The 23760-nt window shown below is 49.4% G+C and overlaps 1 protein-coding gene across 3 annotated transcripts; it reads right to left on the bottom strand.

Annotated features, from left to right (window-relative positions):
* Nucleotides 1–13912: 13912 nt before the first annotated feature.
* LOC134927104 (uncharacterized) lies at nt 13913–20870 on the bottom strand. 3 transcript variants are annotated; one of them, XM_063921112.1, is made up of 2 exons: nt 20656–20870; nt 13913–16139 (listed from the first exon to the last, which is right to left on the bottom strand). In XM_063921112.1, exon 2 carries the CDS (start codon nt 16073–16075, stop codon nt 14882–14884), a length of 1194 nt encoding a protein of 397 aa, XP_063777182.1. In that variant the 5' UTR covers nt 16076–16139; nt 20656–20870; the 3' UTR covers nt 13913–14881. The 3 variants fall into 3 exon arrangements, with proteins under 3 accessions (XP_063777182.1, XP_063777183.1, XP_063777184.1); XM_063921113.1 differs by having other exon boundaries at nt 20638–20870; XM_063921114.1 differs by lacking the exon at nt 20656–20870 and adding an exon at nt 20534–20592.
* Between the last annotated feature and the right edge of the window lie 2890 nt (nt 20871–23760).

A 23760-nucleotide genomic window follows, 5' to 3' on the forward strand; every position in this document is an offset into this window, starting at 1 on the left:
TAAGTACACTGCAGGCGCATAAAGCAGGCAGTAAGTACACAGGGGGCACATCAGGCAGGTAAAAGCAGGCAGTAAGTACACTGCAGATGCATCAGACAGGTAAAAGCAGGCAGTAAGTACACCACAGGCTCATCAGGCAGGTAAAAGCAGGCAGTAAATACACTGCAGGCACTTCAGACAAGTAAAACCAGGCAATAAGTACACCGCAGGCACATCAGACAGGTAAAAGCAGGCAGTAAGTACACAGCGGGCACATCAGGCAGGTAAAAGCAGGCAGTAAGTACACCGCAGGCGCATCAGGCAGGTAAAAGCAGGCAGTAAGCACACTGCGGGCGTATTAGGCAGGTAAAAGCAAGCAGCAAGCAGGCGCATCAGGCAGGTAAAATGCAGTAAGTACACTGCAGGTGCATAAAGCAGGCAGTAAGTACACAGGGGGCACATCAGGCAGTAAGTACACAGGGGGCACATCAGGCAGGTAAAAGCAGGCAGTAAGTCCACAGTGGGCGCATCAGGCAACTAAAAGCAGGCAGTAAGTACACAGCGGGCACACCAGGCAGGTAAAAGTAGGCAGTAAGTACACTACCGGTGCATCAAACAGGTAACAGCAGGCAGTAAGTACACTGCAGGCGCATCAGGCAGGTAAAAGCAGGCAGTAAGTACACTGCAGGCTCATCAGGCATTTAAAAGCAGGCAGTAAGTACACTGCAGGCTCATCAGGCATTTAAAAGCAGGCAGTAAGTACACTGCAGGCTCATCAGGTAGGAAAAAGCAGGCAGTAAGTACACTGCAGGCTCATCAGGCAGGAAAAAGCAGGCAGTAAGTACGGCGCTGGCGCATGAGGCAGGTAAAAGCAGGCAGTAAGTACACCGCAGGCACATCAGGCAGGTAAAAGCAGGCAATAAGTACACCACAGGTGCATCAGGCAGGTAAAAGCAGGCAGTAAGTACACAGCGGGCGCATCAGGCAAGTAGCAGCAGACAGAAAGTGTACAGCAGGTGCATCAGGCAGGTAACAGCAGACAGAAAGTATACAGCAGGTGCATCAGGCAGGTAACAGCAGACAGTAAGTATACAGCAGGCTCATCAGGCAGGTAAAAGCAGGCGGTAAGTACACTGCAGGCTCATCAGGCAGGAAACAGCAGGCAGTAAGTACACTGCAGGCCATCAGGAAGGTAAAAGCAGGCATTTAGTATACTGCAGGCTCATCAGGCAGGAAAAAGCAGGCAGTAAGCACGCCGCTGGCGCATGAGGCAGGTAAAAGCAGGCAGTAAGTACACCGCAGGCACATCAGGCAGGTAAAAGCAGGCAGTAAGTACACCGCAGGCGCATCAGGCAGGTAAAAGCAGGCAATAAGTACACTGCAGGCTCATCAGGCAGGAAAAAGCAGGCAGTAAGTACGCCGCTGGCGCATGAGGCAGGTAAAAGCAGGCAGTAAGTACACCGCAGGCACATCAGGCAGGTAAAACCAGGCAGTAAGTACACCGCAGGCGCATCAGGCAGGTAAAAGCAGGCAATAAGTACACTGCAGGCTCATCAGGCAGGAAAAAGCAGGCAGTAAGTACGCCGCTGGCGCATGAGGCAGGTAAAAGCAGGCAGTAAGTACACCGCAGGCACATCAGACAGGTAAAAGCAGGCAGTAAGTACACCGCATGCGCATCAGGCAGGAAAAAGCAGGCAGTAAGTACACCGCAGGCACATAAGGCAGGTAAAAGCACGCAGCAAGTACACCGCATGCGCATCAGGCAGGTAAAAGCAGGCAATAAGTACACCGCAGGTGAATCAGGCAGGTAAAAGAAGGCAGTAAGTACACAGCGGGCGCATCAGGCAAGTAGCAGCAGACAGAAAGTATGCAGCAGGTGCATCACGCAGTTAACAGCAGACAGAAAGTATACAGCAGGTGCATCAGGCAGGTAACAGCAGACAGTAAGTATACAGCAGGCGCATCAGGCAGGTAACAGGAGGCAGTAAGTACACTGCCGGCGCATCAAACAGGTAACAGCAGACAGTAAGAACACAGCAGGCGCATCAGGCAGGTAAAAGCAGGCAGTAAGTACACTGCAGGCTCATCAGGCAGGTAAAAGCAGGCAGTAAGTACACTGCAGGCTCATTAGGCAGGTAAAAGCAGGCGGTAAGTACACTGCAGGCTCATCAGGCAGGAAAAAGCAGGCAGTAAGTACACCGCAGGCACATCAAACAAGTAACAGCAGGCAGTAAGTACACTGCAGGCCATCAGGAAGGTAAAAGCAGGCATTTAGTATACTGCAGGCTCATCAGGCAGGAAAAAGCAGGCAGTAAGTACGCCGCTGGCGCATGAGGCAGGTAAAAGCAGGCAGTAAGTACACCGCAGGCACATCAGGCAGGTAAAAGCAGGCAGTAAGTACACCGCAGGCGCATCAGGCAGGTAAAAGCAGGCAATAAGTACACTGCAGGCTCATCAGGCAGGAAAAAGCAGGCAGTAAGTACGCCGCTGGCGCATGAGGCAGGTAAAAGCAGGTAGTAAGTACACCGCAGGCACATCAGGCAGGTAAAAGCAGGCAGTAAGTACGCCGCTGGCGCATGAGGCAGGTAAAAGCAGGCAGTAAGTACACCGCAGGCACATCAGGCAGGTAAAAGCAGGCAATAAGTACACCGCAGGTGCATCAGGCAGGTAAAAGCAGGCAGTAAGTACACAGCGGGCGCATCAGGCAAGTAGCAGCAGACAGAAAGTATACAGCAGGTGCATCAGGCAGGTAACAGCAGACAGAAAGTATACAGCAGGTGCATCAGGCAGGTAACAGCAGACAGTAAGTATACAGCAGGCGCATCAGGCAGGTAACAGGAGGCAGTAAGTACACTGCAGGCGCATTAGACAGGTAACAGCAGGCAGTAAGTACACCGCAGGCTTATCAGGCAGGTAACAGCAGACAGTAAGTACACCGCAGTCGCATTAGACAGGTAAGTACACTGAAGGTGCACCAGGCAGGGAGGAGATACAGTAAGTTGTCTGGCAAGAGGTAAGTGAAGGCTGCTGTACAACAGTATACGTGTATAAATGAACGTTGCCAGTGATTTATCTGCTGTTTGTGCAGCGTTCCGGTAATGAAATGCCCGGGACATGTAGCCTAATACATTACATTGGCAGGGCACCTCCGGAGAACAGGCAGCGATTGGGTGTTAGGAGAGATAAATTAGGTGAGAGCTGCAGGTTCAGCTAGTGGAACAGGAGCTGGTTTACCATGGAAACAGATGAATTTATATTACATTTTCTGTATAAGCGGCAGAGCTCAGGATCCGGGGTTAGAGAGTAACATAATATAATGTTTCTCATGAATCAGGAGCAGATATTCCTTCATCTAAACTAAGTGAAAAAAGGGAATTTGATATTCAGGATTGTGCCTGGAATATGGGAATAAGCGAGGATCTGCCTGACATACAGAGAAACAGAAATGTTCTGCGCTCTCTGTCCCTGCTGCGGCAGCTTGGATCAGGCGATAATTCCTAGTCCGTGCACAGTATGCGGTCAGTAGAGGTCATTCAGGAACCACACGTTTGCTAAACAATTGTGCAAACTCTCCTGGTGCCCATATGGTGTACAGTACATGGGAATATGCGGAGAGCACGTGGCACAGGTCGTCTAAAAAATGTCACCATTTAATAAGATTTTACTTACCGGTAAATCTATTTCTCGTAGTCCGTAGTGGATGCTGGGGACTCCGTAAGGACCATGGGGAATAGACGGGCTCCGCAGGAGACTGGGCACTTCAAGAAAGAATTTGGATACTGATGTGCTCTGGCTCCTCCCTCTATGTCCCTCCTCCAGACCTCAGTTAGAGAAACTGTGCCCGGAAGAGCTGACAGTACAAGGAAAGAATTTTGGAATCCAGGGCAAGACTCATACCAGCCACACCAATCACACCGTATAACTCGTGATAAACTAACCCAGTTAACAGTATGAACAACAACGGAGCATCAGATCCACCCTGATGCAACCACAACATAACCCTTATTTAAGCAATAACTATATACAAGTATTGCAGAAGAAGTCCGCACTTGGGACGGGCGCCCAGCATCCACTACGGACTACGAGAAATAGATTTACCGGTAAGTAAAATCTCATTTTCTCTAACGTCCTAGTGGATGCTGGGGACTCCGTAAGGACCATAGGGATTATACCAAAGCTCCCAAACGGGCGGGAGAGTGCGGATGACTCTGCAGCACCAAATGAGCAAACACAAGGTCCTCCTCAGCCAGGGTATCAAACTTGTAAAACTTTGCAAAAGTGTTCGAACCCGACCAAGTAGTTGCTCGGCAAAGCTGTAATGCCGAGACCCCTCGGGCAGCCGCCCAAGAAGAGCCCACCTTCCTTGTGGAGTGGGCTTTTACTGATTTTGGAAGCGGCAGTCCAGCCACAGAATGAGCCTGCTGAATCGTGTTACAGATCCAGCGAGCAATAGTTTGCTTTGAAGCAGGAGCACCCAGCTTGTTGGATGCATACAGGATAAACAGCGACTCAGTTTTCCTGACTCTAGCCGTTCTGGCTACATAAACCTTCAAAGCCCTGACCACATCTAGTAACTCGGAATTCTCCAAGTCACGAGTAGCCACAGGCACCACAATAGGTTGGTTCATATGAAAAGATGACACCACTTTTGGCAGAAATTGTGGACGGGTCCGCAATTCTGCCCTGTCCATATGGAAAACCAGAAAGGGGCTTTTATGTGACAAAGCCGCTAATTCTGACACACGCCTAGCTGAAGCCAAGGCTAATAGCATGACCACCTTCCACGTGAGAAATATTAACTCCACGGTCTTGAGTGGCTCAAACCAGTGTGACTTCAGGAAACTCAACACCACGTTAAGATCCCAAGGTGCCACTGGAGGCACAAAAGGGGGCTGAATATGCAGCACTCCATTTACAAACGTCTGAACTTCAGGAAGAGAAGCCAGTTCTTTTTGAAAGAAAATGGATAGGGCCGAAATCTGGACCTTAATGGAACCCAATTTCAGGCCCAAAGTCACTCCCGACTGTAGGAAGTGAAGGAAACGGCCCAGCTGGAATTCCTCCGTATTCCTGGCCTCACACCAAGCAACATATTTTCGCCATATACGGTGATAATGTTTAGCCGTCACGTCCTTCCTAGCCTTTATCAGCGTAGGAATAACCTCATCCGGAATGCCTTTTTCTGCTAGGATCCGGCGTTCAACCGCCATGCCGTCAAACGCAGCCACGGTAAGTCTTGAAATAGACAGGGCCCCTGTTGCAACAAGTCCTGTCTTAGAGGCAGAGGCCATGGGTCCTCTGTGAGCATTTCTTGCAGATCTGGATACCAAGTCCTTCTTGGCCAATCCGGAACAATGAGTATTGTTCTCACTCCTCTTTTTCTTATGATTCTCAGCACCTTGGGTATGAGAGGAAGAGGAGGAAATACATAAACCGACTGGAACACCCACGGTGTCACTAGTGCGTCTACAGCTATCGCCTGAGGATCTCTTGACCAGGCGCAATACCTCTGTAGCTTTTTGTTGAGGCGGGATGCCATCATGTCCACCTGTGGCAGCTCCCACCGACTTGCAATCTGCGTGAAGACTTCTTGATGAAGTCCCCACTCTCCCGGGTGGAGGTCGTGCCTGCTGAGGAAGTCTGCTTCCCAGTTGTCCACTCCCGGAATGAACACTGCTGACAGTGCTTGCACGTGATTCTCCGCCCAGCGAAGAATTTTGGTGGCTTCCGCCATCGCCACCCTGCTCCTTGTGCCGCCTTGGCGGTTTACATGAGCCACTGCGGTGATGTTGTCTGACTGAATCAGCACCGATTGGTCGCGAAGCAGGGTCTCTGCTTGACTTAGGGCGTTGTATTATGGCCCTTAGTTCCAGGATATTGATGTGAAGGCAAGTCTCCTGACTTGACCACAGCCCTTGGAAATTTCTTCCCTGTGTGACTGCCCCCCACCCTCGGAGGCTTGCATCCGTGGTCACCAGGACCCAGTTCTGAATGCTGAATCTGCGGCCCTCGAGAAGGTGAGCACTCTGTAGCCACCACAGGAGAGACACCCTGGCCCTGGGGGATAGGGTGATCAGCCGATGCATCTGTAGATGTGATCCGGACCACTTGTCCAACAGATCCCATTGAAAGGTCCTCGCATGGAACCTGCCAAAGGGAATGGCCTCGTATGATGTGACCATCTTTCCCAGGACTCGCGTGCAGTGATGCACCGACACCTGTTTTGGTTTTAATAGGTCTCTGACCAGTGTCATGAGCTCCTGAGCCTTCTCCATCGGGAGATAAACCCTCTTCTTGTCTGTGTCCAGAATCATGCCCAGGAAGGGCAGACGAGTCGTAGGAATCAACTGCGACTTTGGAATATTTAGAATCCAGCCGTGCTGTTGTAACACTTCCCGAGAGCGTGCTACGCTGATCAGCAACTGCTCTCTGGACCTCGCCTTTATGAGGAGATCGTCCAAGTATGGGATAATTGTGACCCCTTGCTTTCGTAGGAGCACCATCATTTCCGCCATTACCTTGGTAAAAATTCTCGGTGCCGTGGATAGACCAAACGGCAACGTCTGGAATTGGTAATGACAATCCTGTACCACAAATCTGAGGTACGCCTGATGAGGTGGATAAATGGGGACATGAAGGTATGCATCCTTTATGTCCAGAGACACCCTAAAATCCCTCCCTTCCAGGCTTGCGATGACCGCTCTGAGCGATTCCATCTTGAACTTGAACCTTTTCAGGTATATGTTCAGGGATTTTAAATTCAATATGGGTCTGACCGAACCGTCCGGTTTCGGAACCACAAACATGGTCGAATAATAACCCTTTCCTTGTTGAAGGAGGGGAACCTTGACCACCACCTGCTGAAGATACAATTTGTGAATTGCAGCTAACACAATTTCCCTCTCTAAGGGGGAAGCTGGCAGGGCCGATTTGAGGTATCGGTGAGGGGCATCTCCTCGAATTCCAGCTTGTATCCCTGAGACACAATCTCTATTACCCAGGGATCCACCTGGGAGTGACTGAAATTTCGGAGACGCGCCCCCACCGGGCCTAGCTCCGCCTGTGGAGCCCCAGCGTCATGCGGTGGATTTAGAAGAAGCCGGGGAGGACTTCTGTTCCTGGGAACTAGCTGTGTTGTGCAGCTTCTTTCCTCTACCCTTGCCTCCAGCAAGAAAGGACACACCTCGGACTTTCTTGCCTTTTTGTGGACGAAAGGACTGCATTTGGTAATACGGTGCTTTCTTAGGTTGTGAGGGAACATATGGCAAAAAATGTGACTTTCCAGCAGTAGCTGTGGAGACCAGGTCCGAGAGACCCTCCCCAAACAGTTCCTCACCCTTGTAAGGTAAAACCTCCATGTGCCTTTTTGAGTCGGCATCGCCTGTCCATTGCCGAGTCCACAGGACCCTTCTGGCAGAAATCGACATTGCATTTATTCTAGAGCCCAGTAGGCTAATGTCTCTTTGAGCATCTCTCATATATAGGACAGCGTCTTTTATATGCCCCAGGGTCATTAATATAGTATCCTTGTCTAAGGTATCCAGTTCCTCAGATAAGGTATCCGTCCATGCTGCTACAGCACTACACACCCAGGCCGACGCAATTGCCGGCCTTAGCAAGGTACCGGAATGTGTATAAATGGACTTCGGGGTACCCTCTTGCTTTCTATCCGCAGCATCTTTTAGGGTGGCCGTATCCTGTGACGGCAGGGTTACCCTCTTAGATAAGCGTGTTAGAACTTTATCCACCCTAGGGGAGGATTCCCAGCGTATCTGTCCGTTGGCGGGAAAGGATACGCCATAAGCATCCGTTTGGAAATCTGCAGTTTCTGATCTGGAGATTCCCAAGCCTTTTCACATAACTCATTTAGCTCATGTGAAGGGGGAAAGGTCACCTCCTGCCTTTTTTCCCCATACATATGAACCCTCTTGTCAGGGACTGGGGTTTCCTCTGTGATGTGCAACACCTCCTTCATTGCTATAATCATATAACGTATAGCTTTAGCCAATTTAGGCTGTAACTTTGCATCATCATAGCCGACACTGGAGTCAGACTCTGTGTCAACAATTTGGGATAGTGGGCGCTTCTGAGACCCTGACGGCCTCTGCGACATAGGATCAGGCATGGGCTGAGACCCTGACTGTCCTAAGGTTTCAACTTTATCCAACCTTTTATTCAAGGAATTAACATTATCATTTAAAACCTTCCACATATCCATCCAATCAGGTGTCGGCGGCGACTCCTCATTCATTTGCTCCCGCTCTGCTTCCACATAGCCTTCCTCGTCAAACATGTCGACACAAGCGTACCGACACACCACACACATACAGGGGATGCTCTTTTTGAAGACAGTTCCCCCACAAGGCCCTTTGGAGAGACAGAGAGAGAGAGTATGCCAGCACACACCCCAGCGCTATATGACCCAGGAATCACACAGTAACTTAGTGTTAACCCAGTAGCTGCTGTATATAAAGCTTTTTGCGCCTAAATTATGTGCCCCCCCCCCCCTCTCTTTTTACCCTCTTTCTACCGTGTTTCTGCAGGGGAGAGCCTGGGGAGCTTCCTCTCAGCGGAGCTGTGGAGAGAAAATGGCGCTGGTGAGTGCTGTCCCGCGTTTGTGTGTAAAATAATGGCGGGGGCTCATGCATATACACAGTGCCCAACTGTATATATGCTACTTTTTGCCAAGAGGTTCCTAATTGCTGCCCAGGGCGCCCCCCCCCCCCCCGCGCGCCCTGCACCCTACAGTGACTGGAGTGTGTGGGTTTAATGTGGGAGCAATGGCGCACAGCTGCAGTGCTGTGCGCTACCTCAGTTTGAAGACTGGAGTCTTCTGCCACCGCTTTTGAAGTCTTCTTGCGTCTGTCACCGGCTTCTGTCTTCCGGCTCTGCGAGGGGGACGGCGGCGCGGCTCCGGGATCGGACGACAAAGGGTGAGATCCTGTGTACGATCCCTCTGGAGCTAATGGTGTCCAGTAGCCTAAGAAGCAGGACCCATCTTCAGTGAGTAGGGCTGCTTCTCTCCCCTCAGTCCCACGATGCAGGGAGTCTGTTGCCAGCAGATCTCTCTGAAAATAAAAAAACCTAACAAAATACTTTCTTATAGCAAGCTCAGGAGAGCTCACTAAGTAGCACCCAGCTCGTCCGGGCACAGATTCAAACTGAGGTCTGGAGGAGGGACATAGAGGGAGGAGCCAGAGCACACCAGTATCCAAATTCTTTCTTGAAGTGCCCTGTCTCCTGCGGAGCACGTCTATTCCCCATGGTCCTTACGGAGTCCCCAGCATCCACTAGGACGTTAGAGAAAATATATTAACATTCATCACGTAGACCGTGGTTAAATGTTAGAATGTCGACATACTGTAACCTCCCCCCGTATTGTAACCGTATTGTTAACAAACACCCAGCACCACTAGTGAACATAGGTTCTCACCCATCAACCACTATCAGCGTCCATAGGTTCTCACACACCCAGTACCACTAGTGTCCATAAGTTCACACCCACCACCAGTGTTCATAGGTTCTCACTCACCCAGCACCACTAGTGTCCATAGGTTCTCACCCATCATTCACTACCAGTGTCCATTGGTTCTCACACACAGCACCACTACCAGTGTCCATAGGTTCTCACACACAGCACCACTACCAGTGTCCATAGGTTCTCACCCATCAACCACTATCAGCGTCCATAGGTTCTCACACACCCAGCACCACTAGTTTCCATAGGTTCTCACCCATCATCCACTACCAGTGTCCATAGGTTTTCACACACAGCACCACTACCAGTGTCCATAGGTTCTCACACACAGCACCACTACCAGTGTCCATGGGTTCTCACACACCCAGCACCACTAGTGTCCATAGGTTCTCACCCATCAACCACTATCAGCGTCCATAGGTTCTCACACACCCAGCACCACTAGTGTCCATAGGTTCTCACCCATCAACCACTATCAGCGTCCGTAGGTTCTCACACACCCAGCACCACTAGTGTCCATAGGTTCTTACCCATCAACCACTATCAGCGTCTATAGGTTCTCACACACCCAGCACCACTAGTGTCCATAGGTTCTCACCCATCAACCACTATCAGCGTCCATAGGTTCCCGCACACCCAGCACCACTAGTGTCCATAGGTTCTCACCCATCAACGTCCATAGGTTCTCACACACCCAGCACCACTAGTGTCCATAGGTTCTCACCCAACAACCACTACCAGTGTCCATAAGTTCTCACACACCCACCACCACTACCAGTGTTCATAGGTTCTCACACCAAGTACCACTAGTGTCCATAGGTTCTCACCCAGCAACCACAAGTGTCCATAGGTTCTCACACACCAACCACCACCAGGGTCAATAGGTTTTCACACACCCAGAAATAACTACCAGTGTTCATAGATTGTCTCACCCACCAACCACCATAGGTTCTCACACACTCACCACCACTACCAGTGTTTATAGGTTCTCACCCACCAACCACCACCAGTGTTCATAGGTTCTCACCCACCAACCACCACCAGTGTCCATAGGTTCTCATACAGCACCACTACCAGTATTCATAGGTTCTCACCCACCAACCACCACCAGTGTCCATAGGTTCCCACACACCAAGCACCACTGGTGTCCATAGTTTCTCACCCAGCAACAAGTGTTCAGAGGTTCTCACCCACGACCTCCACCAGTGTCCATAGCTTCTCACCCACCAACCACAGTCCATAGGTTCTCAATCACCAACCACCACGTATCCATAGGTCCTCACACACCCACCACCACTACCAGTGTTCATAGGTTCTCACCCACCAACCACCACCAGTGTCCATAGGTTCTCACACACAGCACCACTACCAGGGTCCATAGGTTCTCACCCACCAAAAGCCACCAGTGCCCATAGGTTCTCTCACACAGCACCACTACCAGTGTCATAGATTCTCACACACCCAGCACTAGTGTCCATAGTTTCTCAAACACCCAGCACTAGTGTCCATAGTTTCTCACCCAGCACCACTAGTGTCCATAGGTTCTCACCCACCAACCACCACCAGTTTCCATAGGTTCTCACATACCCAGAACCACTAATTTCCATAGGTTCTCAAACACCCAGCACCACTAGTGTCCATAGGTTCTCACCCACCAACCACCACCAGTTTCCATAGGTTCTCACATACCCAGAACCACTAATTTCCATAGGTTCTCACACCCAGCACCACTAGTGTCCATAGGTTCTCACCCACCAACCACAACCAGCGTCCATAGGTTCTCACACACCCAGTACCACCAGTGTCAATAGGTTCTCACACACAGCACCACTACCAGTGTCCATAGGTTCTCACACACCCACCACCAGGGCCGTAACTACGTGTGTGCCAAGTGTGCCTGGCACACAGCGCAGTTGCCCTGTGGGCGCACGGCCAGCGGCATGCATTACATGCCGCCTCTGAAGTCTGCGCCATGCGCCGCCGCGCTGTGGAGGAGAGTTGCAGCACTGGGCAGCGGAGAACGAGGAGGAGGGAGGGGGACTGGAGCCGCAGCAGCGCTATTTCATTGGTAGTAAGCGCCGCTGCAGCTGTCCCCTCTCCTTCCGTATTGGCTGCCCGGCGCTGCTGTGGATGCTGGGATGCGGTTCCTTCATCCCAGCATCCACAGCAGCGCCAGGCAGCCAATACGAAAGGAGAGGGGACAGCTGCAGCGGCGCTTACTACCAATGCAATAGCGCTGCTGCGGCTCCAGTCCCCCTCCCTCCTCCTCCTTCTCACCTGCCTGCACCGAGGGAGCTGCACGAGGAGCCTGTCAGCGGGGAGATGGTAAGTATGTCTCTCTCTCTCTCTCAGGGGTACACCGTCTGCCATAAGGTGTAAAAAGGGGGCCTGGCTGTCGCAATGTGTAAAAAGGGGGCCTGGCTGTCGCAATGTGTAAAAAGGGGGCCTGGCTGTCGCAATGTGTAAAAAGGGGGACTGGCTGCCGCAGTGTGTAAAAAGGTGGACTGGCTGTCGCAATGTGTAAAAAGGGGGACTGGCTGCCGTAATGTGTAAAAGAGGCTCTACCTGGTGTAGTGGCGCTACTGTGCAGCGTAATTTGAATAATGGAGACTACTGTGCACCGTAGTATGAATTGCTATTATTTTGTGGCCACGCCCCTATATATTTTTACGGCGCGCACTGCCCCTAACTTACATTGGGGGGGGGGGGGGGGGGGGGGGCGGCGCCAATGTCGTTTCTTGCACACAGCGCTAAAATGCCTAGTTACGGCACTGCCCACCACCACTACCAGTGTTCATAGGTTCTCACCCGCCAACCACCACCAGTGTCCATAGGTTCTCACACCCAGCACCACTACCAGTGTCCATAGATTCTCACACACCTAGCACCACTAGTGTCCATAGGTTCTCACCCAGCACCACTAGTGTCCACAGGTTCTCACCCACCAACCACCACCAGTTTCCATAGGTTCTCACATACCCAGAACCACTAATGTCCATAGGTTCTCAAACACCCAGCACCACTAGTGTCCATAGGTTCTCACCCACCACCAGTGTCCATAGGTTCTCACACACCCAGAACCACTATCAGTGTCCATAGGTTCTCACCCACCAACTACCACCAGTGTCCATAGGTTCTCAAACACCCAGCACCACTACCAGTGTCCATACGTTCTCACCCACCAACCACAACCAGTGTCCATAGGATCTTGCATACCCAGCACCACTAGTGTCCAAAGGTTCTCACACACCAACCACAACCAGTGTCCATAGGTTCTCACACATAGAGCACCACTAGCTTTCAGAGGTTCTTACCCACCAATTACAACCAGTGTCCATAGGTTCTCACACACCCAGAATCACTAGTGTCCATAGGTTCTCTCACACCCAGCACCACAAGTGTCCATAGGTTCTCCCCACCAACCACCACCACCACCACCACCAGTGTCCATAGGTTCTCATCCACCAACCACCACCACCAGTGTCCATAGGTTCTCACCCACCAACCACCACCAGTGTCCATAGGTTCTCACACACCCAGCACCACCAGTCTCCATGGGTTTTCTGAATGGAAACCCAGTAACGGTTTCTCTGCGTCACCTCCTGGCCGCAGCGCCCGCTTTTCTGGGTAAGTGTACAGGTTAGCAGACAAGATGGAAGCGACTATGAGAGAAAAGTATTGGCTCCTGGGGTGAAGGTTCCTCACAGAATGCAGCCTCGCCATAATCCTGTGCCCTAGGGCCTAATGTAACCATGAGACTAGATGATTATGTAGACAAGCTTTATAAGGGTGACAATGTCGTTTTTGCCCGCACAAGTCATCTCCTTGCACAGCACAGAAACAGGACTAGGCCTGAACTTTGCATAGATATGATTTACTGTTTGGACTTCCGTCATTACATAGAGGAAGTGACATCACAGGAAGCGTTTCAGCACATGGAGCCAGCAACTACTAATCACCCATCTCTGCTGGTGACTAACCCCCAGTAGCAATGAGCTGGGCATAGTCCAGTGCTAGGATATAGTGGGCACCTCTGCTGGCTAGTCCATGATATAGGTAGGTACACTGATGCAATCATACGAGCACATCTGCTTCCTAATATAGGATTATATATAGTACCTCTGCTGGTTGGTACATGGCTATACACACTTACCAGTCGGCCGCTCCATATGTCTGGCCAGTCATTACAGCTGGGCAGGCATGTAAATTTAGGAAACATGGTAAAATCTGCTTGTACACGTAATACCCACGGCGCTGCTGGTGTAAATGTGTGCTGTAATGCCCGGGGAATTCTGAGGTCAGAAGTGAGCCCCCCTGGTATCCTATGATGACACCAGAGTTCCCCCTACCACAGTATGCGGGATAGGGGAGAAGATCAGCCAGAGCCGCCGTATTCAGGACATCACAAAATACAACAAAAAACATTTCACATCACATTTATATACAAACCAGGGGTGATTAAGAAAAGCACTGACGCCTTTAATAAAAGAATATTTACATTCGCTTTATAACCGTGTCCACCCATTTCATCACGTAACGGTCATAGCTGCAGCCTCGTAGTCAGAGGACAGGCCGTTACCTATAGACCACGATGAGAGAAGGAAAACTAGCGCATTGTGCTGAAAGCCAACATATCACAGAAAACAGATTGGATGTAATAACATTCGCCATTACGCCCAATTCACATGAGCGGAGTGTAGTGATTCCCGTGCGCTGCATTCAGGCCTGGTTCTGATGTGCGGTCAAAGTAAAAAAAATCCAGTAACTGTGCATTCGGGAAAAAACGTGCTGCGCTGCAGGGGGGGGGGGGGCAGATGTAACATGTGCAGAGAGAGTTAGATTTGGGTGGGGTGTGTTCAAACTGAAATCTAAATTGCAGTGTAAGAATAATGCAGCCAGTATTTACCCTGCACAGAAACATATCAATGGATTTTCCCCCCTCGCTTTCGTACTTGCTTTTTTTGCTTTACTTACAAATCTGAATCAGGCCCTAGTGTGCAACAGGATGCAGCAAGTAGCACTTTCAGAATGCAACAGCCCAGTAACCCCACTGCAGGCATGCGTCTGGTCCGTACAGTCCAATGTGGATACCGTTCCCGCCCACGTTCTCCGTATGGAGGCGAGCGCTTGTCACGCTAATCTTCCCCGTGTTATTGTAAGTTTGGTTAAGAAACTAGTTTTAAAAAAGAAAAATTAACTAATGAAATAAAGTGTAGAGAGTGTTACACAGCTTCTAATGACCATGTCCGTGCTTATATGTCCATGCTATCAGGAGAACGCCAGGATCACACTTTGCAATTTATTAACGAGTTTTGTCTGGTAATATCAATTTCCTGAGATGAATGAAAGGATATTCCCGGCCTGCTGCAGAACGCTACCCTGTGCTACACCCGTGGCAGGCGCAGGATCCCTGCCCCCTTCCGGTCACAGCAGCCACGTGTCCGTGTGTTGGATGCAGTAACAGGACTGCAGTAAGACCTCGCTGAGCTCCAGGTAATTCTGCGTCTGCCAGTTGGGCAGTAGTGTGTGCAAGTTGAACACCTGAAGTTTAGGGGTGCCCACTTTGAGGAGCTCGTACAAGCAGGACCAACGGGTCTGAAGTGCCACCCGGGTCCTACGATTTAGGATAATCCCTCTGATCGTTTTCTTCACCTTGAGCTCTCTCAAGGAGGGCAAGTCCAGGTGGCTGAAGACCAACCCGCGGCTCTGAGACACATCTAAAAACTCCAAGGACTTGGACACCAGAGGGTAAGAGACTCCCAGGTCCTTCACCGGGACCAGGACCTGCAGGATCAAAGTCTTCAGCTTGGGAAGCGACCTCGTGAGTTCTTGCATCGTTTCCGGCTGAACGCTCTTAAAGACCCAGAAATAGTTCAGTTCTAGCTTGCTTAGGTTCTGAAAGTGCGTTAGAAGCGACACCGAGTGTTCAGACCAATCAAACGGCAGCTTCATGCGGCTCAGCTTGGGCGAGGTACGGGTGAGGCGCTCAAACAGAGTCTGGAAGCTGTTGAACTGATCGGTCTTGGCCAGGCATATCTGGGCCATGCTTCCGGGAGGGTAGAAATCCAGGGGCTCCAGGTGCGTCAGCGTCCAGTTCAGTTCCAGCTCCTGCAGCTCTCCGCAGTGCACGCCGTCCAGGAACTGCAGGAGGAAATCAGCCCACTTGGTCCTCTGGTCTCCCAAATCAAAACTGGCGCGAAGGACCAACAGGCTGGCTCCGCGGGAAGTGAGGTGGTAGGCATACTGGTGCACCCACTCCTTCCACCTCTCAAATTCTCTGACGGACACCAGCACCCCATCCATGCCGGACAGGATGGCTCCTAGCCTCATGAAGTCGGCCACTCTCCAGAGCCGCGGGGTGCGCATTAGCTTACTCCAGTCCGCGCAGACCAGCGCAGCCGTACACTTCTCTACTTCGGAAAGGAAAGAGAATATGTGCAGCTGGCAGTCAACCGGCAAAAGGCTGAATGGGAAGGGACCCTGGTGCTTAGTCCTTGGGCCTCTTTGCCCTGACCTCCCAGAGGAAGAGGGAACTTGGGGACAGGACGGGACACTGGCCTCTGGGGAACATTCTGGCCCAGGAGGTTCCTGCCGCTGCAACTTTCTTTCTCGGGACATTCCTTCCGGATTCTTTACATACTAAAGTGGGCCCAACCACTCGAGGAACCACCTGGCATCACACCTGAAAATACAAGAGACACTAATCAGCTACTGGAGTCAGCTCATTCTTCACCCATCTACCACTTGTGCCACCCTCACAGGGTATAAGCAACGCAAAGCACTGAGGATGGGACGGTCCAGAACTTGGATCATAGGGTCATAGATGGACTTGGACACCGTTCCCGTATCTCTGACCTACAGGGACACCATATACACACTCCGGTATCACTGACCTATAGGAACACCATATTCACACTCCGGTATCACTGACCTATAGGGACACCATATACACACTCCGGTATTACTGACCTATAGGGACACCATATACACACCCCGGTATTACTGACCTATAGGGACACCATATACACACCCCGGTATTACTGACCTATAGGGACACCATATACACACCCCGGTATTACTGACCTATAGGGACACCATATACACACCCCGGTATTACTGACCTATAGGGACACCATATAGACACCCTGGTATCACTGACCTATAGGGGCACCATATACACACTCCGGTATCACTGACCTATAGGGGCACCATGTACACACTCCCGTATCACTGACCTATAGCGCCACCATATACACACTCCGGTATCACTGACCTATAGGGGCACCGTATACACACTCCGGTATCACTGACCTATAGGGATACCATATACACTCTCTGGTATCACTGACCTATAGGGGCACCATATACACACTCCGGTATCACTGACCTATAGGGGCACCATGTACACACTCCCGTATCACTGACCTATAGGGATACCATATACACACTCCGGTATCACTGACCTGTAGGGGCACCATGTACACACTCCCGTATCACTGACCTATAGCGCCACCATATACACACTCCGGTATTACTGACCTATAGGGGCACCGTATACACACTCCGGTATCACTGACCTATAGGGATACCATATACACACTCTGGTATCACTGACCTATAAGGGCACCATATACACACTCCGGTATCACTGATCTATAGGGGCATCGTATACACACCCTGGTATCACTGACCTATAGGGGCACCATATACACACTCCGGTATCACTGACCTATAGGGGCACCATATACACACTCCGGTATCACTGACCTATAGGGGCACCATATACACACTCCGGTATCACTGATCTATAGGGACACCGTATACACACTTTGGTATCACTGACCTATATGGGCACCATGTATGTATCATCCGTATTGCTGACCCATAGAAGCCCCGCGTACAGTTCCCATATCGCTTACCTATAGGGGTACTAGGTATACAGGTTCCTTATCGCTGACCTATAGGGACACCACGTACACTGCTCCTGTATATCTGATCTATATGGGCACCACGTACACTGCTCCTGTATATCTGATCTATACGGAAACCACGTACACCGCTCCTATATCACTGACCTATATGGGCACCATGTACACACCTGCTATATCACTGACCTATAGGGCACCATGTACAGTTCCCATATCTCTGACCTATAGGGGCACCATGTATGCAGCTCCTATATCACTGGTCTATAGGGGAACCACGTACACAGCTCCTATATCACCGACCTATAGGAGCACAACATACACAGCTTCCATATCACTGGCCTATAGGGGCACCATGTACACATCTCCTATATCACTGGCCTATAGGGGCACCATGTACACATCTCCTATATCACTGGCCTATAGGGGCACCATGTAAACAGCTCCAATATCACTGACGTATGGGGCACCATGTACACAGCTCCTATATCACTGACCTGTAGGGGCACCATGTACACAGCTCCTATATCACTGACGTATAGGGGCACCATGTACACAGCTCCTATATCACTGACGTATAGTGGCACCATGTACACAGCTACTATATCACTGACGTATAGGGGCACCATGTACACAGCTCCTATATCACTGACGTATAGTGGCACCATGTACACAGCTACTATATCACTGACCTATAGGGGCACCATGTACACAGCTCCTATATCACTGACCTGTAGGGGCACCATGTACACAGCTACTATATCACTGACCTATAGGGGCACCATGTACACAGCTCCTATATCACTGACGTATAGGGGCACCATGTACACAGCTCCTATATCACTGACGTATAGGGGCACCATGTACACAGCGCCTATATCACTGACCTATAGGGGCACCAGGTCATCTCCTATATCACTGGCCTATAGGGGCACCATGTACACAGCTCCTATATCACTGACCTATCGGGGCACCATGTAAACAGCTACTATATCACTGACGTATAGGGGAACCACGTACACACCTCCCGTATTGCTGACCTACAGGGGAACTACGTACACAGCTCCAATATCACTGACGTATGGGGCACCATGTACACAGCTACTATATCACTGACCTATAGGGGCACCACGTACACAGCTCCAATATCACTGACGTATGGGGCACCATGTACACAGCTACTATATCACTGACGTATAGGGGCACCATGTACACAGCTACTATATCACTGACCTATAGGGGCACCATGTACACAGCTCCTATATCACTGACCTGTAGGGGCACCATGTACACAGCTACTATATCACTGACCTATAGGGGCACCATGTACACAGCTCCTATATCACTGACGTATAGGGGCACCATGTACACAGCTCCTATATCACTGACGTATAGGGGCACCATGTACACAGCGCCTATATCACTGACCTATAGGGGCACCAGGTCATCTCCTATATCACTGGCCTATAGGGGCACCATGTACACAGCTCCTATATCACTGACCTATCGGGGCACCATGTAAACAGCTACTATATCACTGACGTATAGGGGAACCACGTACACACCTCCCGTATTGCTGACCTACAGGGGAACTACGTACACAGCTCCAATATCACTGACGTATGGGGCACCATGTACACAGCTACTATATCACTGACCTATAGGGGCACCACGTACACAGCTCCAATATCACTGACGTATGGGGCACCATGTACACAGCTACTATATCACTGACGTATAGGGGCACCATGTACACAGCTACTATATCACTGACCTATAGGGGCACCATGTACACAGCTCCTATATCACTGACGTATAGTGGCACCATGTACACAGCTACTATATCACTGACGTATAGGGGCACCATGTACACAGCTACTATATCACTGACCTATAGGGGCACCATGTACACAGCTACTATATCACTGACCTATAGGGGCACCATGTACACAGCTCCAATATCACTGACGTATGGGGCACCATGTACACAGCTACTATATCACTGACCTATAGGGGCACCATGTACACAGCTCCTATATCACTGACGTATAGGGGCACCATGTACACAGCTACTATATCACTGACCTATAGGGGCACCATGTACACAGCTCCAATATCACTGACGTATGGGGCACCATGTACACAGCTACTATATCACTGACCTATAGGGGCACCACGTACACAGCTCCAATATCACTGACGTATGGGGCACCATGTACACAGCTACTATATCACTGACGTATAGGGGCACCATGTACACAGCTACTATATCACTGACCTATAGGGGCACCATGTACACAGCTCCTATATCACTGACGTATAGTGGCACCATGTACACAGCTACTATATCACTGACGTATAGGGGCACCATGTACACAGCTACTATATCACTGACCTATAGGGGCACCATGTACACAGCTCCAATATCACTGACGTATGGGGCACCATGTACACAGCTACTATATCACTGACGTATAGGGGCACCATGTACACAGCTACTATATCACTGACCTATAGGGGCACCATGTACACAGCTCCTATATCACTGACGTATAGTGGCACCATGTACACAGCTACTATATCACTGACGTATAGGGGCACCATGTACACAGCTACTATATCACTGACCTATAGGGGCACCATGTACACAGCTCCAATATCACTGACGTATGGGGCACCATGTACACAGCTACTATATCACTGACGTATAGGGGCACCATGTACACAGCTACTATATCACTGACCTATAGGGGCACCATGTACACAGCTACTATATCACTGACCTGTAGGGGCACCATGTACACAGCTCCTATATCACTGACGTATAGGGGCACCATGTACACAGCTACTATATCACTGACCTATAGGGGCACCATGTACACAGCTCCAATATCACTGACGTATGGGGCACCATGTACACAGCTACTATATCACTGACCTATAGGGGCACCATGTACACAGCTCCAATATCACTGACGTATGGGGCACCATGTACACAGCTACTATATCACTGACGTATAGGGGCACCATGTACACAGCTACTATATCACTGACCTATAGGGGCACCATGTACACAGCTACTATATCACTGACCTGTAGGGGCACCATGTACACAGCTCCTATATCACTGACGTATAGGGGCACCACGTACCATATACAATTACCCTGTATGTCTCTGTGACAATACTCAGTACTGATCTATGAGCAGCAGCACATTACATATCACACACATTACACATGCCCCTCCCCCCTCACCGTGTACCCGTCACTCACAGCGGCGGCCGCTCTCCCCTCTGTCCGGCTCCCCAGCGCATCAATAAAGTTCTGTGACACGCACGCGACACACATCAGCCGGCAGCCCTGAGCCCCGGCTCCCCTGATTCACAGAACAGACCGCCGCGGCCATGCTACTACTCCCGGAAGTCAGGCGAAGCCGCCGGAAGTCACCAGCCGCCATATTGGTATTCACTACTCAATAGTGAATACTCAATAATGTATTGTTGTGTGTGTGAGTCACTTGTCCTAGTATATGAGGATATATAGTTATTATGCCCCACTGCTGACCAGGGGACCAGGCGTATATACTGCTGCCAATAGGAGATCAGGTTTATATATTGCTGACTATAGGGGTCTAGGCTTATATATTGCTGGCTATAGGGGACCAGGTTTATATATTGCTGACTATAGGGGACCAGGCTTATATATTGCTGGCTATAGGGGACCAGGTTTATATATTGCTGACTATAGGGGAACAGGTTTATATATTGCTGACTATAGGGGACCAGGTTTATATATTGCTGACTATAGGGGACCAGGCTTATATATTGCTGGCTATATCGGACCAGCTTTATATATTGCTGACTATAGGGGACCAGGCTTGTATATTGCTGACTATAGGGGACCACTTTATATCTTGCTGACTATAGGGGACCAGGTTTATAATTGCTGGTTATAGGGGGCCAGACTTATATATTGCTGGCTATAGGGAACCAGCTTTATATACTGCTGACTATAGGGGACCAGGCTTATATATTGTTGGCTATAGGGGACCAGGTTTATATATTGCTGGCAATAGGGGACCAGCTTTATATATATATATATATATATATATATATTGCTGACTATAGGGGACCAGGCTTATATATTGTTGGCTACAGGGGACCAGGTTTATATATTGCTGGCTATAGGGGACCAGGTTTATATATTGCTGGCTATAGGGGACCATGCTTATATATTGCTGGCTATAGGGGACCAGGCTTATATATTGCTGGCTATAGGGGACCAGGTTTATAGATATTGCTGACTATAGGGGACCAGGCTTATATATTGCTGACTATAGGGGGCCAGGCTTATATTTTGCTGGCTATAGGGGTCCAGGATTATATATTGCTGCCTATGGGGGACTAGTCATATATTGCTGTCTATAGGGGTCTATTATTATATATTGCTGGCTATAGTGGGCCAGGCTTATATATTGCTGACTATAGGGGATCAGGTTTATATATATTGCTGACTATAGGGGACCAGGCTTATATATTACTGACTATAGGGGACCAGGTTTATAATTGCTGGTTATAGGGGGCCAGGCTTATATATTGCTGGTTATAGGGGGCCAGGCTTATATATTGCTGGCTTTAGGGGACCAGGTTTATATATTGCTGACTATAGGGGACCAGGTTTAAATATTGCTGACTATAGGGTACCAGGCTTATGTATTGCTGGCTATAGGGGACCAGGTTTATATATATATATATATATATATATATATATATATATATATATTGCTGTCTATAGGGGACCAGTCTTATATATTGCTGACTATAGGGGACCAGGTTTATAATTGCTGGTTATAGGGGGCCAGGCTTATATATTGCTGGCTATAGGGGACCAGGTTTATAGATATTGCTGACTATAGGGGACCAGGCTTATCTATTGCTGACTATAGGGGACCAGGCTTATATATTGCTGACTATAGGGGGCCAGGCTTATATTTTGCTGGCTATAGGGGTCCAGGATTATATATTGCTGCCTATGGGGGACTAGTCATATATTGCTGTCTATAGGGGTCTATTATTATATATTGCTGGCTATAGTGGGCCAGGCTTATATATTGCTGACTATAGGGGACCAGCTTTATATATTGCTGTCTATAGGGGTCTATTATTATATGTTGCTGGCTATAGTGCGCCAGGCTTATATATTGCTGACTATAGGGGACCAGGCTTATATATTGCTGACTGTAGGGGACCAGGTTTATATATATATATTGCTGACTATAGGGGACCAGGCTTATATATTGCTGACTATAGGGGACCAGGTTTATAATTGCTGGTTAGAGGGGGCCAGGCTTATATATTGCTGGCTATAGGGGTCTATTATTATATATTGCTGGCAATAGTGGGCCAGGCTTATATATTGCTGACTATAGGGGACCAGGGTTATATATATTGCTGACTATAGGGGACCAGGCTTATATATTACTGACTATAGGGGACTAGGTTTATAATTGCTGGTTATAGGGGGCCAGGCTTATATATTGCTGGTTATAGGGGGCCAGGCTTATATATTGCTGGCTTTAGGGGACCAGGTTTATATATTGCTGACTATAGGGGACCAGGTTTAAATATTGCTGACTATAGGGTACCAGGCTTATGTATTGCTGGCTATAGGGGACCAGGTTTTTATATATATATATATATATATATATATATATATATTGCTGACTATAGGGGACCAGTCTTATATATTGCTGACTATAGGGGACCAGGTTTATAATTGCTGGTTATAGGGGGCCAGGCTTATATATTGCTGGCTATAGGGGACCAGGTTTATATATTGCTGACTAGGGGGCCAGGCTTATATATTGCTGGCTATAGGGGACCAGGCTTATATATTGCTGACTATAGGGGACCAGGCTTATATATTGCTGGCTATAGGGGACCAGGCTTATATATTGCTGACTATAGGGGACCAGGCTTATACATTGATGACTATAGGGGACAAGGCTTATATATTGCTGACTATAGGGGACTAGTCATATATTGCTGTCTATAGGGGTCTATTATTATATATTGCTGGCTATAGTGCGCAAGGCTTATATATTGCTGACTATAGGGGACCAGGCTTATATATTGCTGACTATAGGGGACCAGGTTTATATATATATTGCTGGCTATAGGGGACCAGGCTTATATATTGCTGGCTATAGGGGACTAGTCATATATTGCTGTCTATAGGGGTCTATTATTATATATTGCTGGCTATAGTGCGCCAGGCTTATATATTGCTGGCTATAGGGGACCAGGTTTATATATTGCTGATTAGGGGGCCAGGCTTATATATTGCTGGCTATAGGGGACCAGGCTTATATATTGCTGG

Source organism: Pseudophryne corroboree, chromosome 5, assembly GCF_028390025.1.
Source record: "Pseudophryne corroboree isolate aPseCor3 chromosome 5, aPseCor3.hap2, whole genome shotgun sequence".
Lineage (NCBI taxonomy): Eukaryota > Metazoa > Chordata > Amphibia > Anura > Myobatrachidae > Pseudophryne > Pseudophryne corroboree.